Source organism: Phyllobates terribilis, unplaced genomic scaffold, assembly GCF_046119375.1.
Source record: "Phyllobates terribilis strain yellow unplaced genomic scaffold, ASM4611937v1 Scaffold_9__5_contigs__length_417890890, whole genome shotgun sequence".
Taxonomy (NCBI): domain Eukaryota; kingdom Metazoa; phylum Chordata; class Amphibia; order Anura; family Dendrobatidae; genus Phyllobates; species Phyllobates terribilis.
In genome coordinates, this window is record NW_027362769.1 from 367,505,375 (window position 1) to 367,526,502 (window position 21,128).

Genomic DNA, 21,128 nt, shown 5'->3' on the forward strand with positions numbered 1-21,128 from the left:
CAAGACTACCTTCCCGGCTTCCCCGGGGGACTATAGACCGGTGGCCTTAACATCGCATGCGATGAAGTCCTTGGAGAGAATAGTACTTGCTCACTTGTGTCCGAGGGTGATGGCGCATACTGATGCTCTTCAGTTTGCGTACCGGCAGGGACTGGGTGTGGACGATGCTGTAGCGTCTCTGCTACAAACAGTACATTCCTTTTTGGACAATGATGGAACCACAGTGCGTGCTTTGTTCTTTGATTTCTCTAGTGCGTTCAACACATTACAGCCACTCTTACTGCGAGGAAAGTTGATTAAAATGGTGGATGAGGGACTTGTGAATTGGATAATTGACTACCTGTCGGATAGGCCACAGTTTGTTAGGTGGGGGACGGCTACATCAGATAGTGTACTGAGCAGTGTCGGAGCCCCGCAGGGAACAGTGCTGTCGCCATTCCTCTTTACATTGTACACAGCTGACTTTCAGTATAAATCAGACCGTTGTCACCTCCAGAAGTACTCGGATGACTCTGTGATAGTTGGCGGTATTGGGAAGGACCAGGACGAAGAGGAATATAGAAGGGTGGTTGCGGACTTTGTAGTATGGTGCCAGGCTAACCATCTAGAACTAAATGTTAAGAAAACCAGGGAGTTGGTGATGAGCTATGGAAGGTGCAAGAAGGTATGCCTACCTGTTACCATTGACGGTCAGGATGTGGAGATGGTGGACAGTTTCAAATATTTGGGGGTTTACCTGGATAGCAAGCTAGACTGGAAGTGCCACATGGAGAAGGTCTACAAGAAGGGGATGAGTAGATTGTACTTCCTAAGGAAGTTAAGGTCTTTTAATGTGTGTGGCAAAATGCTTGAGGTGTTCTACCAATCCATTGTGGCTAGTGCCACCTTTGCGGCAATAATTTGCTGGGGTAACAGTGTGCGTGTTGCTGACGCCAACAAGCTCAACAAACTTATAAAGAAGGCTAGCGCGACGGTGGGCCTACAGCTTGGGACTTTTGAAGAGGTGGTAGAGGATAGGATTAAGAAGAAGTGCAGAGCTATAATGGGCAACAACACACACCCGCTTTATGAACTGTTTGCGAAACAGAAGAGCACATTCAGCAATCGCCTAATACAACTAAGGTGTAAAAAGGAAAAATACAGGAGATCGTTTGTTCCAACAGCTATGGGGGTGTTTAACAAATGTCTGAAAAGCAATGTCTAAAGTATTCCAAATGTTTTGTTATCATATGTGTCATGTTCGAGATCTGTGTTCTGCTGCTGTGATACCGCAATTTCCTCCGGGATAAATAAAGTATATCTTATCTTATCTTATATACCTATACACAGAAGCTTCCAAAAATACCTTAGAGTAGCCTTGGTCATAGGGGATGAAATCAATCATTTCCAATTTGCGGCCTTGCCATTCGGTCTCGCTATAGCCCCTAGAGTATTTACGAAGGTGATAGCGGAGGTGATGGCTCATGTACGGGAACATAATGTGTTAATTATCCCTTACTTAGATGATTTTTTGATCGTTGGAGACTCAGCCTCTCAATGTGTCTCCCATCTTAAATTGGTCTCCTCTATTCTGGAAGGTCTGGGCTGGATCCTAAATCTGGAGAAATCCAGGGTAGTCCCTTCGAGAGTACAGCAGTTCCTAGGTATCATGCTAGACTCAGACCTCCAGATGTGTTTCCTTCCAGAAGCCAAGAAACAGAAGGTTAAAAGGCTGGTGGAAGGAGCTCTTGCGAACCCGGTCATGTCCCTTAGGGCTGCAATGTCCTTGCTTGGTACCCTAATATATTGTCTGCCGGGGGTAATGTGGGCACAGTACCACTCCAGAGTTTTACAGTGGGACGTCCTACAGAATGAGGTCTCGTTACGTGGGCACTTGGAGAGACGAATGTTCTTATCTCCTCGGTCTATTGACTCTCTACAGTGGTGGGTGAATTTAGAAAACTTGTCTCGAGGAGTTCCCTGGGTGGTCAGAATATCTGAAATAATTACAACTGACGCAAGTCTACATGGATGGGGAAAACACTTGGGGGATATGATTGCCCAGGGGTTCTGGTCGGACGCTGAGAGAGCTCTTTCCTCTAATACTAGGGAACTACTGGCAGTTGATAGGGCTGTTGATCATTTCTTACCATTCCTTCACAATAAGAACATTAGGATCCTGTCCGATAATAATATAGCCGTAGCTTATATTAATCATCAGGGGGGTACTCGTGCTGGATCACTAATGAGAGTGGCGGATCATCTCTTTCAGATCTCGGAACACCATCTCCTCTCTTTAACAGCCCTCCACATCAAAGGGAAAGAAAATTCAAAGGCAGACTTCTTAAGCCGTCATTTTTTAAGGCAAGGCGAATGGGAACTAAAACAGGACATTTTTTCCCTATTAGTCTGGAAATGGGGTCTTCCGGTGGTGGATCTCTTCGCCACAAAGCAAAACCGGAAGACAAAGGTTTTTTGCTTCCTAGATCCGAGAGAAAGGCCCCTGACAGTAGACGCTCTCCAGATCCCTTGGAACTTCAGTCTGGCCTATGCCTTCCCACCGTTAAACCTTCTGCCTATGGTGCTAAGAAAGATCAGAGAGGACAAGGCAAGGGTCCTCTTGATCACCCCCTTTTGGCCCAAAAGACCCTGGTTCTCATTCCTGAGGAACATGTCCATCTCGGACCCTTGGGTCCTGCCCGAAGTTCCGGATCTCCTCAGCCAGGGTCCAGTGCTCCATCCGCAAGCTCCGGGCCTCCACTTGATGGCGTGGAATTTGAGAGGTCCCTGCTAGAACTAAAGGGGTTTTCCCAGAGTCTAGTATCTACTTTATTACGTAGTAGAAAGCCTGTCACTACCAAAATTTATGAAAAAATTTGGAACAAGTTTTTATCTTTTTCTAAATCTTCAGTGGATAAGGGAGCGCCAATTGGGAAGATTTTAGAGTTCCTACAAAGGGGCTTCGAGCTGGGGTTAGCAACGAGCACCTTGAAGGTCCAAGTGTCGGCACTAGGTGCTCTCTATAACTGTGTCCTCGCAGAAGACTATTGGATTTCCCGCTTTATAAAAGCGGTAGGTAGGTCCAGGCCGGTTACCAAAACTAATTTCGTTCCATGGGACCTAAACCTGGTTCTGAAAGCGTTAGCTGGGTCACCCTTTGAGCCTATAGATTCTGTATCCCTGAGATCTATTTCCCTCAAAACAGCGCTTCTTGTAGCCCTAACATCTGCTAGGAGGATTGGTGATATTCAGGCTCTGTCGTCTGGCCCTCCCTTCACCCAGGTCCTGGACGACAGAATAATTCTTAGAGCAGATCCAGCATACTTGCCTAAGGTAGCTTCCCGGTTTCATAGACTTCAGAAAGTAATATTACCCTCTTTTTGCCCGAATCCTAGTAATCAGAGAGAAGCAGATTTCCATGCTTTAGATGTGAGAAGGTGTGTGGTTAGGTACCTTGCTGTCACTCAGCCCTTTAGGAGAGAGAGTTCCTTGTTTATCTCCTATCAGGGGGTTAGGAAGGGGCTCAAGGTCTCTAGATCCACCATAGCTAGATGGATTAGGGAGGCCATTACGCTAGCCTATGTATCCAGCGGAGAGGAAGCACCGCGTGGCCTGAAAGCTCACTCTACCCGGGCGGTGGCAACCTCATGGGCAGAGAGGTCTGGCGTCTCGATGGAGGACATATGTAAGGCAGCTACCTGGTCTTCTCCATCTACCTTCTATAAGCACTATAGACTAGATCTGGGTACTTCGTCTGACCTCACATTTGGGAGAAGGGTGCTCCAAGCGGTGGTCCCTCCCTAGAATCTTCATCTCTGCAATTCTCTCGTGGTGCTGTCATGGTCGACCGATAAAGAGATTAGTTACTTACAGGTAACGGGATTTCTCGGAGACCATGACCGCACCCTTATATTCTCTCCCTTCACCCCTTTTTGGGAGCACTTCTTATCTGTTTGCATTCTTTATTCTCACACATTGGTGTTGTAAGAAAATGTATATACTGTTTGTTTTATGATTATGTTGCTATGTCTACTAACCGGGCGGTCCTCTCAATGCTCTGTAATCCAAACTGAGGCGAGAGGGAGGGCCGCCCCCTTTTAAGCCTGTAGGTTTCCTGTCCTTGGTGGGCTTATTCCCTCTCTCGTGGTGCTGTCATGGTCTCCGAGAAATCCCGTTACCGGTAAGTAACTAATCTCTTTTTACCACAAAAAAATGTTTTACCCTCAGATTTTACATTTTCATACAGGACAATGGGTAAAAATGGTGCCGAAATGTGTCACACAATTTCTTCTAAAAGTGGCAATACCCCATATGTGGCTGTATTGTACCGCTTAGCCATACGGCGAGATCTGGGAGGGACGGAGCTCTATTTGACAATTGGAGAACAAATTATTGTAGAATAGGCATTTGGATTTGGGAGCACAACATTTTCTGAATTTCTTTTGGGAGGCAAGAGCCATTTTGCTTTTCCAGAGCCTTTCTGCTACCAGTAACTTGGAAGTCCCTTATATTTTTAACAGATGATGGACCTGAGTGGGGACTAGCTTTTTTTCAGGACTGAGTTGAAGCTTTTATTGGGAACATTTTATGTAACATTTATCCGGCGCTCTAGGCTGAGCACTTACATCGGGGTTTCCCTCTAAATTTCCAAGTGATGTAATTCAGATGAAACCCCTGTGGGATCCATTCACTATAATGAGGCAGCAGAGTTACTCTGGACTCCGTCTGGCCTCTGTTTAGTGGTGTCCTTTTTTTCAGAAGTGCACAAAACTGTGGCCAACCGCACTTTTTTGCACGCCTAAAACAAATGACACCGTGGGCTCACAGGCCAGACGGCGTCCACAGTGGCCTATATCTGCCTCATTACAGGGAATCTTCCATCATGGGTTCCGGCTGAATAATGTATCTCAGAGATTTATACGGAAACTCTGGTGTAAGCGCTTAGCGCAGAGCGCAGGATAAATGTGAGCAGAGCCATACTGCGATCTTTGGGAGACATAATAAACAAATCGGTAGCAGGTGAAGAATTGGTTTTATTTATTTTTTCCGCCGTTCATCATGCGGTATAAGTGATGAGATTACTTTATTGTTCGGGTCAGTGCGATTACAGCGATACCAGATTTATATCGGGTTTTTATGACTGACCGCTGTCACACACTAAAAGACTCTTTTTTTGCAAAATCTAGTTTTTGCATCGCCATATTTTGAGAGCTATAATTTTCCATATTTCGGCCGACAGAGTCATGTGACTGCTTGTTTTTTGCGGGACGAGTTGACATTTTTATTGGTACCATTTTTGGGTACGTGACATTTTTTGATCGCTTTCTATTCCGTTTTTTGGGAGGTAAAATTAATAAAAACCAACAATTCAGGAATTTTTTTGAGGTTTTTTTTTATGCCGTTCTGCGTGTGGTAAAAGTGATAAGGCAGCATTATTCTTCGGGTCAGTACTTTTACAGCGATACACTTACTGTATATTTTTTTTTATGTTTTGGCGCTTTTACACAATAAAACAATTTTTATAGAAAAAATATTTTTTTTGCATCGCTTTATTCTGAGAGCTGTATGGCGTCTTTTTTTTTTTTGCGGAACAAGATGACGTTTTCAGCGGTACCATTTTTATTTGCTTTTTTATCGCATTTTTTCCACTTTTTGTTTGGCGATATGATGAAAAAGCATAGTTTTTTTGCTCCGTTTTTTATTTATTTTTTTTACGGTGTGCACAGAAGGAGTTAATTAGTGTGACAGTTTTTATAGATTGGGTTGTTTCGGACTCGGCGATACCAAATATGTGTACTTTTTTTGTTTTTGCATAAATATACGGATTTATTTGTTTAATATTTTATTTATTTTTATTTTGTGATTTATTTATTTTTTTTAACAGTTCGAAAACACTTTTTTTTAGACTTTTTTTTTTACATTTTTACTTAGTCCCTGTATGGGACATTAATTTTTATTTTTCTAATCACTGTTCTCATGCAGTGCAATAGACATGTATTGCATTGCATGAGAGCTCTGCTGACAGTTTTACACTGTCTGTCTCCTGCTAGACTTCAGCTGCAGGCTGAGCCTAGCAGGACACCATATATGGCAGATCCGGAGGTGGTCATGTGACCTCCGGCTGCCATTACAACGGCCGGTCCTGTAAGACATCAGGGGGCCGTCGGAGAGGTAAGTGGACAACCCCCTCTCCTCTCACTATCTTCTAAATGCCGCGATCACTATAGATCGCGGCATATAGAAGATAGCAAAGGGTTAACATAATTGTCCCGCTGATGTCCCCTGTCAGAGCTGTCGCTCTGCGCCGCAGCCGCAGCGCTTGCAGGACCCTGGGGGTCCTGAGGGCTGCGGGACCACCGACCGTTCATAAACGTCGGCGCCGCACAGAGCCCAGGTAGTGCCGACGTTTATGTACAGTGGGCGGTCTGGAAGTGGTTAAAGAAATAAACATGCATATTTTATATCACTGCAGCCGCAAAAAACTGATCTATGAAAATATATTATTCTTTTAGGCTGCGTGCCCACGATTCGTTTTTCATGCGTTTCCGCTGCGGAATTTCCGCAGCGGAAACGCATCAGAAACGCTTGGTAATCCGCACCCCATGGTCCTCAATGGCATTCCGCAATGTCAATGCACATGCTGCAGATTTTTCCGCAGCTTTTCTGCAGCGCTCATAAATCCGCAGCATGTTCATTAATTTTGCGGAAGCGCAGCAGAATTGCCGCCATTGACTTGCATTGAGATGCATATAATCCGTGTCTGTACATTTGTACACGCGGATTTTATGCTTCTCTATGTGCGGATGGTACCCAGTTCTGGAGGAGAGAAGACTCTCATCCAGACCTGGGTACCATTGTACCTGTAAAAAAAAAAAGAATAAAATAATAAATAAAGTTTATATTCAACTGTCCGGCGGCTTCTCTCTGCTTGCCAGCAGCGCTTATCTTCCAGGACCTGAGATGACTGCAGGCTGTCTCGCGAGAGCCCGGCAACCAGGAAGAAGCCAGGACGAGCACGACAGCACACGCGGCGGGGCATCGGAGGTAAGTATAGCTTTATTTTTTTATTTTTACGGTCACACTGTATAAATCCATGCCGTTTGCATACAGCAGATGTCAGAAGGAAGAAAAAAATCAAAATACCAAAATTTCCATGTATTTTGGAGTCCTCACACCTCCCAAAAAAAAAAAAAAACGTAAAAAGAGATCAGAAGGCCGCCTGTGTGCCAAAATTCTATAATTTAAAATCTACAGTTCAACACAGAATGGAAAAGTAAGAAATTTGTGGCTCTCAGAAAATGGCAACAATTATTTATTTATTTTTTTTTTTTACAATGTTCAAAAAAATGTGAAGCCACTAAAATATTAAAGGGGTTATCCGGGACTTTGGCTATTTTTTCCAATAGGGGCTAAGAACATACAGGCGGGCAGTTGCTAACTACAGCTCGTGGAAGAAAAGAAGGGGAGAGAAAATGAAAATGCATAAAGCGAAAATTGGCCAACTCCTTAAAGGGAATCTATCCATATTTGTCACTCCATCTGAGAGCAGCAAAATGTAGGGGCAGACACCCTGATTCCTACCATGTATCGCTTGCTGTACTTTTGATTAAAATCACAGTTTTTTTTTTCTGAATCTGCAGAACCTGACATGTGTAAATGGTACCACCTATGGTAACAGCAGCTGTGTGGAGGGCCTTGGAATGACCCCAGAGCAATATAACCTATTATATGCCATCTACGCCTGGACGTAAGTAGAATTAGCAAAAACTGTCAGCCAACTTGTATACCAGCTTCATGGGGGGGGGGTACAGGGGTGAATAAGGATGTGTTGGTGCGTAGACATTCTAGGAGTACGATATCATGCTACAAAGTATTATCTCCCCCTCATCACCATCCAAACAATCTGCCCCCCACCACCAGGCACATGCTTAGTACCGCCTCTTTAAGACCAGTGCTCTGAGGCCATTATGCACACAACATGCCATATCGCATATAATTACCACATTTTTCGGACTATAAGACGCACCTAGGTTTTAGAGGAGTAAAATGGAAAAAAATATATAGTCATGATGCACTGTTATGTGGGAGGGTGTCTGCTGCTGACACTGTTAGAGGGGCAGTGTCCCCCAATTCTGTACTAATATCCCCCATCCTGGTATATATGCCCATCCCCATCATGCTGTGCACAAAAAATAAAGTATTCTACTCCCCTTCCCTCTGCTCCAGCGCTGCATCCTGTTCTGCTGCCGGCAGCCGATCTCACCGTGTGAGCAGCACATGACATCACTGCCATTCACCCTCACACGGTGAGATGAGCTGCCTGAAGATTCGCTGCTCCCAACGCCGGGACTATGGACGTGGGAAGTAATGACTTCATTCTCCTTTAAATAGAACCTGTCATGTCATTTGTAACATGTAAACTGTCCCCAGGTCATAATTAGTGATGCAATGTGCATCACCAACATGCTTTTGTAATGAAAATCGGCGGTAATCATATGTCAAAACCACTTTATATAGTTATATCTTACTTGCTGCCTTGGGGTCATATTCGACACTAACCTTTCCTTTACCCCCCCATATCCGATCACTCACTCTCTCTGGTCACCTGCATCCAGAATCCGACCTTTTTTCACCTTTTGAAACTGCTAAAACTTACTGTCGCTCTTATTCATTCTCGTCCGGACTACTGCAACTCTCTTCTGATCGGCCTCCCTCTTACCAAACTTTCTCCTCTTCAATCCGTCCTGAATGCGGCAGCCAGGGTCGTATTTCTGTCCAGCCGCTTCACCGATGCCTCCATCTTGTGCCAGTCATTACATTGGTTGCCCATGCGCCTCAGGGTCCAATATAAACTCATCACTCTCACCCACAAAGCTCTCCACAGTTCTGCACCGCCTTATATCTCCTCTCTCATCTCTGTCTATCGCCCTACACGTGCCCTCCGTTCTACAAATGACCTAAGACTAACATCCCCCATAATCTGAACCTCGCACCGCCGTCTCCAAGACTTCTCTCGTGCTGCTCCAGTTCTCTGGAATGCTCTACCCCAGACGATCCGACTGATGCCTAGCCCCCATGTCTTCAAGCGCGCTTTAAAAACCCATCTCTTTAAACAAGCCTACCACCTTAACTACTCAGTAAATTAACTTTCCCCTGTTCCCTCCTAAATATTATTCAGAATCTGTTCCCTACTCTTCATCTGTCTCCACACCCTCCATGCACAAGATAACTGCACTCGGTACTTGAGTATTGCACTTAAACATACAGGCTGATGACCGGATCATGCAGATTTATATGAAAATCCCTATTTATTATAATTGCCAGACCTGAAATAACAAGCACTTTTCACCTATTGTGTCCCCCCATTTCCTTGTAGAATGTAAGCAGCGAGCAGGGACCTCACTCCTAATGTAACTGTTTAAACTGTCCTTAAATTGTATTGAATTTATTGTCTGTACATGTCCCCGCTTAATTGTAAAGTGCTGCGGAATTTGTTGGCGCTATATAAATAAAAGTTATTATTACTTGTTCGTTTAGTCATAGGGGTGTTCATTACTGTATTCAGTCATGGTGGTCGCCACCCGCTCAACTTGAATTCTGTCCCAGTGTTTGCGGCGCAGTCACCTGAATCCTCGCATTTAAATTCCGCGCTTGCGCACTGTTTAGTCTGAGCCACGCTTGCGCAGTGTGTGTGCCATAATCCGTGCTTGCGCAATGTGTACTTTTACGCCGCTCCCTGCGCGTGCGCAGTGAAGCAAGCGTGGCTCAGAGTACAGATTGTGCAAGCACGGAATTTAAATGCGAATATTCAGGTGACGTCGCCGACACTGCACACAGTGTCAGCAGCAGCTGCGGCTACTGCAACTGCTCGGTGATCGCGTGTCTCTGCTATCAAAGAGCATGAATATTCACTACTCTCCACGCCCATGGGAGTGGGGAGGAGTGAATATTCATGCTCTTTAATAGCGGGCACACGTGATCACCGAGCAGTTGCCGGAGCCGCGGCTTCTGCTGACACTGTGCGCGCTATAAAAGAAAATTAATTTTCAGTGCTCCTCATGCCCATGGACGTGGGGAGCAGTGAATATTCATTTTCTTTAGCAGCGGGCACAGTGTAGGCTGCAGCAGGCAGCTCCTGCCTCTTGTGTTCCGCTCCCCCCACACCATCCACAGCAACAAGTATAGTACTTTCGAACTATAAGATGCACCCCCCAGTTTCCTTCAAAATTTTATAGTTCAAAAATTACCGTACTTAACTTTTTTTTTTTTTTGCTCACTCTTGCAATACAGAATTTTAAACAGTGTCCTTTAAGCCAGGGTTCCCCAACTCCAGTCCTCAAGGCCCACCAACAGGTCATGTTTTCAGGATTTCCTTAGTATTACCCAGGTGATAATTGCATCACCTGCACAGGCAATAATTCCATCACCTGTGCAATACTAAGGAAATCCTGAAAACATGACCTGTTGGTGGGCCTTGAGGACTGGAGTTGGGGAACCCTGCTTTAAGCTGTGCTGCTGTGTGAGCGGGATATGATCAGGACCAGTGTTCACCCTCTGAATGCTAAAATAATGTTTGCATCCACTGACTTCTAGCAGAGATCTAAAACTGCAAGAAATAAGGGGAAAAACAACATTTCAGAATATTTCTTGTTTTTCTCCTTTAGGAACGCTTTGGTCGTTATCTTGGCTGGATTCCTCATCGACAAACTGGGGAACAGATGTGAGTAAAGGATTTTCTTAACTGCTCGTTGTTGCAACCCATTTTCATTTTTTGCGCTTTGTAAAAAAAAAAAAAAGCCTCCTAGATAGGGTTAAAAACGGGCAGTTCCCCCATTGTTTTTTGGGGAGAGGGGGGAATCCTGCTCAGCATTCTTTCAACATGATTCTCCAGGTCATTAAGGTTTCTTCTTAATTTTTGACAGTGGCATTTAAGTGGTTAAACAGCAGCGATTGCAGCTAGCTCGGTTCTCTGCTGTCAGAGGCAGGTGTGCAATCTCTTATACTCCTCAGCCTGCTTCTTGCACCCGCTACATGGCGTCCTGGGGAGAGAAGAGTTCAAGGGATTTCTCTATCGCTTCATTGGGGGACACAGGACCATGGGTGTATGCTGCTATCGCTAGGAGGTTGACACTATGCAAAAAAAGGAAAATGGCTCCTCCTCCGCAGTATGCGCCCGCCTACAGGCACCAAGCTCACCAGTTTAAGCTTAGTTTCTGTAGGAGGTAGACCTGGATCCTACTGATCCAACCCTTTAATAAGGACATCGTTTTGCCTTCCTTTTGCCCTGCTCCAGTGCATCCACGGGAGAAGTCCCTGCACAAACTGGACCTGGTTAGAGCTCTACGTGTGTACCTTTCCAGAACGACCTCCCTTCGGCGCTCGGATGCCCCTTTTGTCATCCCTGAGGGGCATCGCAAGGGTCTCCCTGCTTCCAAGTCAACCATCGCCCGTTGGATATGTTCGACCATCTTGGAGGCACATCGCATCTCGGGCAAACCTCCCCCTCCCCGAGTAAGGGCTCACTCCACCAGGGCGGTGGGGGCCTCTTGGGCGGTCCGCCATCAGGCTTCGGCCTCTCAAATCTGCAAGGCCGCAACGTGGTCTTCTCTTAACACCTTTTCAAGGTTTTACAAGGTCCACACTTATTCTTCGGCTGATGCCAGTCTTGGACGGAAGGTCCTGCAGGCGGCAGTTGCCGAAGTCTGACCTAGTCTGTGGCTACCTTTTTTCTGCTCTCCCACCCAAGGGACTGCTTTGGGACGTCCCATGGTCCTGTGTCCCCCAATGAAGCGATAGAGAAAGAGGGATTTTTGGTACTCACCTTAAAGTCTCTTTCTTGGAGCCTTCATTGGGGGACACAGCACCCTCCCTGTTTTTGGACATATGTCCTGTTGGCCCTGTTGGGCATCTCATTTAGCTTTTCACGGTTGTGCCCCGTTGGGCATTACATAGTTGGTTATTTTGTGCTTCTCCTACTGCTCTAGCCACTAACTGGTGAGCTTGATGCCTGTAGGCGGGTGTATACTGCGGAGGAGGAGCCATTTTCCTTTTTTTGCATAGTGTCAACCTCCTAGCGACAGCAGCATACACCCATGGTCCTGTGTCCCCCAATGAAGGCTCCAAGAAAGAGATTTTACGGTGAGTACCAAAAATCCCTCTTTTCCAGGCTTGTGCTTGGTCTAGCAGCTCTGCTCCATTTATTTATATTGGGCTAAGTTGCAATACCAGACATAACCCATAATAAGCGGTGGCTCTGTTTCTGGGGAAAAAAAAACAAAAACCTTGACAGCTCCTTTAACTCAGTGTAGTCGACTTTAATTTGTTTTATTGCACAATTATATGTTTATTTCTCGTAACATTGAGTTTCTTACAGTCGGCCTGTTCCTGTTCTCCTCATTGACGGTTGTGGGCTCCTCCATATTCGCCTTGGGATCGCACTTTAGAGGAAGTCCGTACCTGCTGCCGCTGATGTTGACCGGACGCCTGCTGTTCGGCTCAGGGAACGGATCACTGACAAGTAAGAAGTTCCATGTTTCCCTGCAATAGTCGTCCCTGGCCGCCAATCATCTTCCATCTCTTCGTTTTCTAGAGGCACTTTGGAAAATGAAAGGGTTAAATGAGATTGGCTGCTATGGGTAACTACTTTCTTTTTTTTGCACCAGTTTTGGTCATCGTGTCGTGTACTGTTCTTTTCCCTGCAGTTGTACAGAACCGGATCACAGCCTTCTGGTTTAAAGGGAAAGAGCTGGCTCTGGCGTTTGGGTTGACCCTGTCCTTCTCCAGATTGGGAAGCGTTCTCAATTTCTTCCTTACTCGGCGGTTTGAAGATCACTTTAGAATCCAGTGGACACTTTGGGGAGGTGCATTACCCCTGTCAGGGAAGGGTTAGGACTACATGGGTGCCGATGGGGTTTATAGAACTGCTGATAAGTTAGAGGTTCTATAACTACATTCTATAAATGTGGTTGCTTGGTAACATATCCCTAACAATCAGACTGTCAAATATGCTGATGAGCTGAAAACTGTCTGGCGCTGTGGCAAAAACAGCCAGGTTCCCGCTCATTCTTAAAGGGCTTTTTCCCAAAATCACACGTTATCTCCCATCCTATGCCTAGGGGGGATATCTTGCTATTGATCCCGAGTCCCATCTAGAATGGAGCTCTGTTGCCCCCTCGTCCTCTGCTTCATTCATTGTCTATGGGATAACCGGAGAAAGTTGATTACATCCCTCCGGCTTTTTCCCCGCAATCCATGGATGGAGCATAGACTGAGCTTATGTCCTTCCACTTGCAACTGGATTCTGCAAAGCCCCATCCTTGGGATTGCTGGGGGTCCCAGCAGTTGAAGCCCATCAGACCATCAAATTATCCTTTTTCCTATGGATAGGAGTTAACTTTTGATTTTGGGAAACCCCCCCCCTTAAGTATCTTTCAGAAATTAAATGTAGTTCTCTATCTAGGAAAATGATGGGATATTGCATGGATTGTAGACCACCACTATTCATGTGAATAAAGGAGGTTATTTTTTGCGTGACGGCACAGCAGGCGCCTCTCAGCGCAGCCCTATTTACTTGAATGGAGAACGACAAAATAGAGGTGGAATAGGGTGGACTCCTTGCCCGGGAATCACTGCTCCTTGGATATTTTCTATGCAGAGAAAGACCTTGAAGAAGCCCCTTCATTCTCCGGATCTGTAGGGGTCTTGGCCGTAGGATCCATAGTAATCAGTGATTGGTTGTCCTAACACTAGTACAGTGGACACGGAAAGTATTCAGACCCCTTTAAATTTTTCACTCTGTTTCATTGCAGCCATTTTATACATTCAAAAAAGTTCATTTTTTTCTCATTAAAGTACACTCTGCACCCCATCTTGACTGAAAAAAAAAAAACAGAAATGTAGAAATTTTTGCAAATTTATTAAAAGAAAAATTGAAATATCACATGGTCATAAGAATTCAGACCCTTTGCTCAGTATTGAGTAGAAGCACCCTTTTGAGCTAGTACAGCCATGAGACTTCTTGGGAATGATGCAACAAGTTTTTCACACCTGGATTTGGGGATCCTCTGCCATTCTCTGTACTTGGCCGCATTCATGTTTCATTCAATTGCAACCAGTCATCCTGTCCCTGCAGCTGAAAAACGCCCCCATAGCATGATGCTGCCACCACCATGTTTCACTGTTGGGATTGTATTGGGCAGGTGATGAGCAGTGCCTGGTTTTCTCCACAGGTACCGCTTAGAATTATCACCAAAAAGTTCTCTCTTCCTCTCATCAGACTGGAGAATCTTATTTCTCATAGTTTGGGAGTCCTTCATGTGTTTTTGAGCAAACTTTATGCGGGCTTTCATTTGTCTTGCACTGAGGAGAGGCTTCCATCGGGCCACTCTGCCATAAAGGCCCGACTGGTGGAGGGCTGCAGTGATAGTTGACTTTGTGGAACTTTTTCCCATCTCCCTACTACATCTCTGGAGCTCAGCCACAGTGATCTTGGGGCTCTTCTCCCATGATTGCTCAGTTTGGCTGGACGGCCAGGTCTAGGAAGACTTCTGGTGGTCCCAAACTTCCTCCATTTAAGGATTATGGAGGTCACTGTGCTCTTAGGAACCTTGAGTAATGCAGAAATTCTTTTATAACCTTGGCCAGATCTGAGCCTTGCCACAATTCTGTCTCTGAGCTCCTTGGGCAGTTCCTTTTGAGCTCATGATTCTCATTTGGTCTGACATGCACTGTGAGCTGTGAGGTCTTACATAGACAGGTGTGTGCCTTTCCAAATCAAGTCCTATCAGTTTAATTAAACACAGCTGGACTCCAATGAAGGAGTAGAACCATCTCAAGGAGGATCACAAGGAAATGGACAGCATGTGACTTAAATATGAGTGTCTGAGCAAAGAGTCTGAATACTTATGACCATGTGATATTTCAGTTTTTCTTTTTTAATAAATTTGCAAAAATTTCTACATTTCTGTTTTTTTCAGTCAAGATGGGGTGCAGAGTGTACTTTAATAAGAAAACAAATGAACTTTTTAGAGTTTACCAAATGGCTGCAATGAAACAAAGAGTGAAAAAATTTAAAGGGGTCTGAATACTTTCCATAACCACTATAGATCTCCTTTTTGTGTGACCACTTTTGATTTATAAATTTCATGTTTTCCTGCGTAGGAACCATACTGTGCGTCATTGGCTTGTTATCTGCCGTTACTGTCAGTATCCTGGATAAACTGGGAATGAAGCAGCTCGGCCTGGACGGATCAATTCAGGAAGAATCCAAGAAAGTGGTAAGAAATATCATGCACTTATGTTCTGCTGCAAGACAAATACAGTATTACTCTCTGCCCATTGATGTTAATGGTGAACCATGTAATACATGAGCAGGACGAGTCCTGTTTATAAGCTCTGAGGGGGGTCCCAAGTGGTGAATCCTCTATTATAATGTCTGCCTGCTTGTAAAGGCATGTGGATGGGTTGCCCCAACCAACCCCCCCCACCCCCCCTTGTATCACATATTGCAGAACTTAAGGGATATTCTCATCTCCAAGATCCTATCCCAATATGTAGTAGGTGTAACAATATTATCTCCAATTAGGGATACCCTTTAAAGCTTCAGCTGAACCTTTGTTAGGAGATTTTACTGGTATACACACCAGAGGAGGCTAAAAGCTGTCTTGACTTTCATTGGGATGTTATAGCACTGATATAATATGCACTGTGGTTTGTAATCTACTTTGCTTAATTTGTATGTTCATTTTTTATTTCCAGCGAGTCCAGGACATCCGCAAATTGCCGTTACGTTACTGGCTCTTGGTTCTGACTATCATGTTTTTCTACAATGGGGTATTCCCTTTCGTGGCTGATGCCAGGTAAGACAAGCATCTTTGGTTGGGGGGCTTTATGTCGACCCTTTAGCATTCACCCTAGATGAACGTGCATGCCTTCTGATTAAGTGTTCTCAGTGAGCCCACGTGCCCATCAAGAGCACCAAAAGGCCACTTGCCAATGTTTCTTCACTCCTTAAATGATGACCAATTATGCTATCAAATAGAGGAGAGTTTGAGCCAAAGAGGCCATTGATGTTCATCTTGTCCACTTTTATCCAACTACACGTGCCTACCATTACTGAATATGACACTATTGCTGTACTCCATATTTGGCCCTCCTTGATGATACCGATCATGTGTCACAGGATTCTCATTTTGCTCTGATCACAATTCATTCTTTTTTTCTTTTTTACCAGCAAATTTATCCAAGACAAGTATGACGGCTATGATCAGCAGACGGCGTCCTACATCGCTGGGGCCGTGTATGACAGTTCTCTGGTGCTGTCTGCGGCTGTTGGCATATTAATTGTAAGTTTTAGTACTCAAAATTACAAGAGTAATCTTATTATTCCTATTTAAGACCTAACCTCTCCTTTTTTTTCTGTCCTAGGATTATGTAGGAATGAGGGGGGTGCTGGCGGTGCTCTGTGCTGTGCTCACCTTGCCAGTGTTTGCCCTGCTGGCCTTCACCTTTGTCCCCCCCCTGGTGTCCACCTTATGGCTTGGAGTCACTTACTCCTTTGCAGCGGTAAAGTATAACATTTCTGTCTTACTTTGGGGTTTTATTAGTGACGGTAAACGTAAGGTTCGTGTGCACTGACCGACTGGCGGTATTGAACGACTGTTTACACCGGCAGACCGCTCTTAACAATGGAGCAAGAACGATCTGTAATGTATTGTTCTGTGCCATTGTCCTCAGCAAAGCGAGTCCTGATTACACAGGACGATGTGCTGCAGAGAATGATTAATTTCTGTGCAGCATGAACGATCATTTCACCCGACAATCATGGCTGCCGATCACCTGATAAGTGAGCCAAGTATGAGAAGTGTTCCTAGAAAGTCTCGTGTAATATAGAAGTACTCCTAGAGCTTGTGTTCATTAATACAGGGATGGAGATGGCAAGCTATTGTTCTATGTTATCAGCTATTTCAGGCCGGAAACATTCCAGTGTTATGTTATGCTGCTTGAAGTGGCGTATTTGCTTCAGACATCCATCTTTAGTTTCTGGAGCAGGAAGAATGAGTCCGATTGCTACTGTACCTCCTTTCTTCCATATTTGCTGTTGGGTTGTGCAGAATGTCCATCTATTTAAGGTACAGTGGTCTGACCTGCTGCTACCCCTCTTCCCTGTAGGCGAGCATGTGGCCATCCATCCCTCTTGTGGTCCCACAAGCTACTCTTGGAACCGCCATGGGTCTCGCCACCTCCGTGCAGATGATCGGCATCGGGCTTTCTAATCTTATCGTTGGCAGAATTCTTGGTACCCAATCTAGGTAAGTGTTATAAAAAAAAAAATACAAAGTGGCCTGTTTGACTTCCCTCATCCTTTTACTAGGACAACCTAAGGCCTCCTTCACACGTTCTGGTGATTCCAGTACTGGTAAGATCTGTGGTCTGTGTGCCATCCGTGTACATATGTAACATCCGTGTGCTGTCAGTGTGACACGTAAAGTGTTATGTATTGAAGATGTTCAAAGATAGAGAGATAGAAATATATCGGTGTGATGTATAATCTGTGCTTTATTTTTTTGTACTTTTATTTTTTTTATTAAATAATAAAAAAAAAAAACATGGTCCCCCTTAATTTTCCTAACCAGCTGAGGGAAACTGACAGCTGGGGGCTGGTGTTAATATTCTGGGAAGGGGCCAGTAGTCATAAAGGTTCCCAGCCTATTAATAACCGCTTACAGCTGTTCGCTTAGCCTTTTACTGGTTAGTAAAAAGGGGGATCCCCAAAAAAAAATTGTGGGGTCCCCCCCTATATTTACTAACCAGCAAAGGCTAAACAAACAGCTGCTGGCTGATATTAATAGTCTGAGATGGGGGTCAATATCCATGGCCCCTTCTCACTCTAAGAACACCAGCCCTTAGCTGCCCCAGAAATGACGCATCCATTAGCTGTGCCAATTCTGGCTCTTAGCTTTGGCTCTTCCCACTTGCTCTGGTGCGTTGGAAAGTGGGGTAATAGTTTTGGGGTTGATGTCGTCTGTTTTATGTCCTCTGACATCAAGCTCAGGGATTAGTAATGGAGAGGCGTCTATAAGAAGCCCCCATTACTAACCCCATAGTCAAAATTAATAAAGACACACACAGAGAAAGTCCTTTAATTGAAAAAAATACTCCCGACACTTTTTACCCATTTATTAGCCTAAAAATAAGTCTAAGTAATCCTCACCTGTCCGCTGTTGAGGTCTCACGACTGTCCCCAACTTTGCAACATCCAGATGGTGTGGTGAGTGGTGACATCGAGAACATGATCGCTCACGACGCCGGCTGGAAGATGCAGAGTGTGAGAACACGGCTGCAGTGACGAGCGGTGATGTCATTAAGGTTATCGCCGGTCACACGCATTCTCACGCTAAGCTCAGTGTGTTCCGGCTGGCGTGGTGAGCGGTCACGTTCCTAATGTCACAGCTCACCACACCATCTGAATATAGCAGAGTTGGGGATCATCGTGGGACCTCGTTGTGGATTATCTGCTGACAGGTGAGGATTACTTTTCAGTCTTTATTTTTAGGTTAATAAATGGGTAAAAGAGGGTTGGGCTTGTTTTTTTATTTTCATGTAAAGGAGTTTCTCTGTGTGTCTTTATTAATTTTGACTACGGGGTTAGTAATAGCGGTGTATTATAGACTCCACTCCATTACTAACCCCTGGGCTTGATATCAGATGATCTAAAACAGCTGACATCAACCCCAAAACTATTACCCCACTTGCCAATGCACCAGGGCAAGTGGGAAGAGCGAGGCTAAGCACCAGAATTGGCACATCTAATGGATTCGTCATTTCTAGGGTGGCTGAGGGCTGTTGTTCTTACTCTGGGAGGGGGGCAATATCCATGGCCCCTTCCTAGCTTATTAATATCATCCCGCAGCTGTCTATTTAGCCTTTGCTGGTCAGTAAATATAGGGAGTGACGCCACGTTTTTGTTTTGCTTCTTTGGGTCTCCCTTTTTACTAACCAGTAAAGGCTAAGCAAAAGCTGTGAGCTGTTATTAATAGGTTGGGAACCTTTATGGCTATTGGCCCCTTCCCAGGATATTCACACTAGCTATCAGCTGGTTAGGAGAATTAAGGGGGACCCCCACACCTTTTTTTTAATTATTTAATACGCGCGATACATAGACGGCCGGTACTGACTACAACTGTCATCAGCATTGCCTGGTGTCGCTGATCACAGGGAGACAAGGCGAACATGATGAGTTGGATTCATCCTGGGAACAGCGCTAACCGTAAAGCTTTTCCCAGGCGCCAGAGCATGCCGCTGGAACATTTAATTCTGGGACGTGTCATCATTGTGCATGTGTGCGGCACATATTTCGTTCGTCATGATGGGGGAAAAAAGGACATATCTGCAGGTTTTTCACACTGTCAGAGTCCATGTGAAAAATCTGATGTGCGCACCATTTAATACAATGGGTGTGCATGTGTCCGTATTTGCGGTCCCTAAAAAAAAAAAAAAAAAAAAAAAATGGACTGCATACTGACTTGGAAAAAAAAAACAGACTTGTGAAGGAGGCCTAAGGAAGATGATGGGTGTTCACATACAGTGGGGGAAATAAGTGTTTGATCCCTTGCTGTTTTTGTAAGTTTGCCCACTGACAAAGACATGAACAGTGTATAATTTTAAGGGTAGGTTAATTTTAACGTTGAGAGAGAGAGAGAATATCCAAAAAAGATCAAGAAAATCACATTGTATAAATTAGATACATTTATTTGCATTTTGGAGTGAGAAATAAGTATTTGATCCCTCTGGCAAACAACACTTAATACTTGGTGGCAAACCCCTTGTTGGCGAGCACAGCAGTCAGATGTTTTTTGTAGTTGATGATGAGGTTTGCGCACATGTCAGGAGGAGTTTTGGTCCACTCCTCTGTGCAGATCATCTCTAAATCATTCAGATTTTGAGGCTGTCACTTGGCAACTCGGAGCTTCAACTCCCTCCATAAGTTTTCTATGGGATTAAGGTCTGGAGACTGGCTAGGCCACTCCATGACCTTACTGTGCTTCTTTTTGAGCCACTCCTTTGTTGCCTTGGCTGTATGTTTTGGGTCATTGTTTTGCTGGAAGACCTAGCCATGACCCATCTTCAATGCTCTTACTGAGGGAAGGAGGTTGTTGGCCAAAATCTCACGATACATGACCCCATCCATTTTCCCTTCAGTACGGTGCAGTCGTCGTGTTCCCTTTGCAGAAAAGCACACCCAAAGTATATTTTCCCCACCATGCTTCACGGTTGGGACGATGTTCTTAGGGTTGTACTCCTACTCCTCCTCCTCCTTCTTCTTCCTCCAAACACGGCAAGTTTAGTTAATGCCAAATAGCTCAATGTTTGTCTCATCTGACCACAGCACCTTCTCCCAATAACTCACAGAATCATCCAGGTGTTTATTGGCAAACTTCAGACGGGCCTGCACATGTGCCTTCTTGAGCAGGGGAACCTTGCGGGCTCTGCAGGATTTTAAACCTTTAAGGCGTAATGTGTTACCAATGGTTTTCTTGGCGACTGTGGTCCCAGCTGCCTGGAGATCATTAACAAGTTCCCCCGGTGTAGTTTTAGGCTGATCGCTCACCTTCCTCATGATCAAGGATACCCCACGAGGTGAGATTTTGCATGGTGCCCCAGATGGATATCAATTGACAGTCATTTTGTATTTCTTCCATTTTCTTACTATTGCACCAACGGTTGTCTCCTTCTCACCCAGCGTCTTACTTATGGTTTTGTAGCCCATTCCAGCTTTGTGCAGGTCTATGATCTTGTCCCTGACATCCTTAGAAAGCTCTTTGGTCTTGCCCATGTTGTAGAGGTTAGAGTCTGACTGACTGAGTCTGCGGACAGGAGTCTATTATACAGGTGACTATGTAAGACAGCTGTCTTTAATGCAGATAACGAGTTGATTAAGCGCATCTAACTGGTCTGTAGGAGCCAGAACTCCTACTGGTTTGTAGGGGATGAAATACTTATTTCTCACTGCAAAATGCAAGTAAATTTATCTTCTTTATACAATGTGATTTCTCTTTTTTTTTGGATATTCTATTTCTCAATATTAAAATTAACCTACCCTTCAAATGATAGACTGTTCATGTCTTTGTCAATGAGCAAACTTACAAAAA

The 21,128-nt window shown here is 44.8% G+C and overlaps 1 protein-coding gene across 1 annotated transcript in view; it reads left to right on the forward strand.

Annotated features, from left to right (window-relative positions):
- LOC141162263 (lysosomal dipeptide transporter MFSD1-like) overlaps window positions 1-21,128 on the forward strand; it is a 31,821-nt gene that overhangs the window by 7,485 nt on the left and 3,208 nt on the right. Inside the window, exons 4-12 of the mRNA XM_073648191.1 lie at window positions 7,620-7,726; window positions 10,644-10,699; window positions 12,353-12,496; window positions 12,681-12,839; window positions 15,139-15,254; window positions 15,736-15,836; window positions 16,211-16,322; window positions 16,405-16,542; window positions 17,149-17,288. Coding sequence (XP_073504292.1) covers window positions 7,620-7,726; window positions 10,644-10,699; window positions 12,353-12,496; window positions 12,681-12,839; window positions 15,139-15,254; window positions 15,736-15,836; window positions 16,211-16,322; window positions 16,405-16,542; window positions 17,149-17,288 — 1,073 coding nt within the window. The remainder of the gene's footprint in view (window positions 1-7,619; window positions 7,727-10,643; window positions 10,700-12,352; window positions 12,497-12,680; window positions 12,840-15,138; window positions 15,255-15,735; window positions 15,837-16,210; window positions 16,323-16,404; window positions 16,543-17,148; window positions 17,289-21,128) is intronic.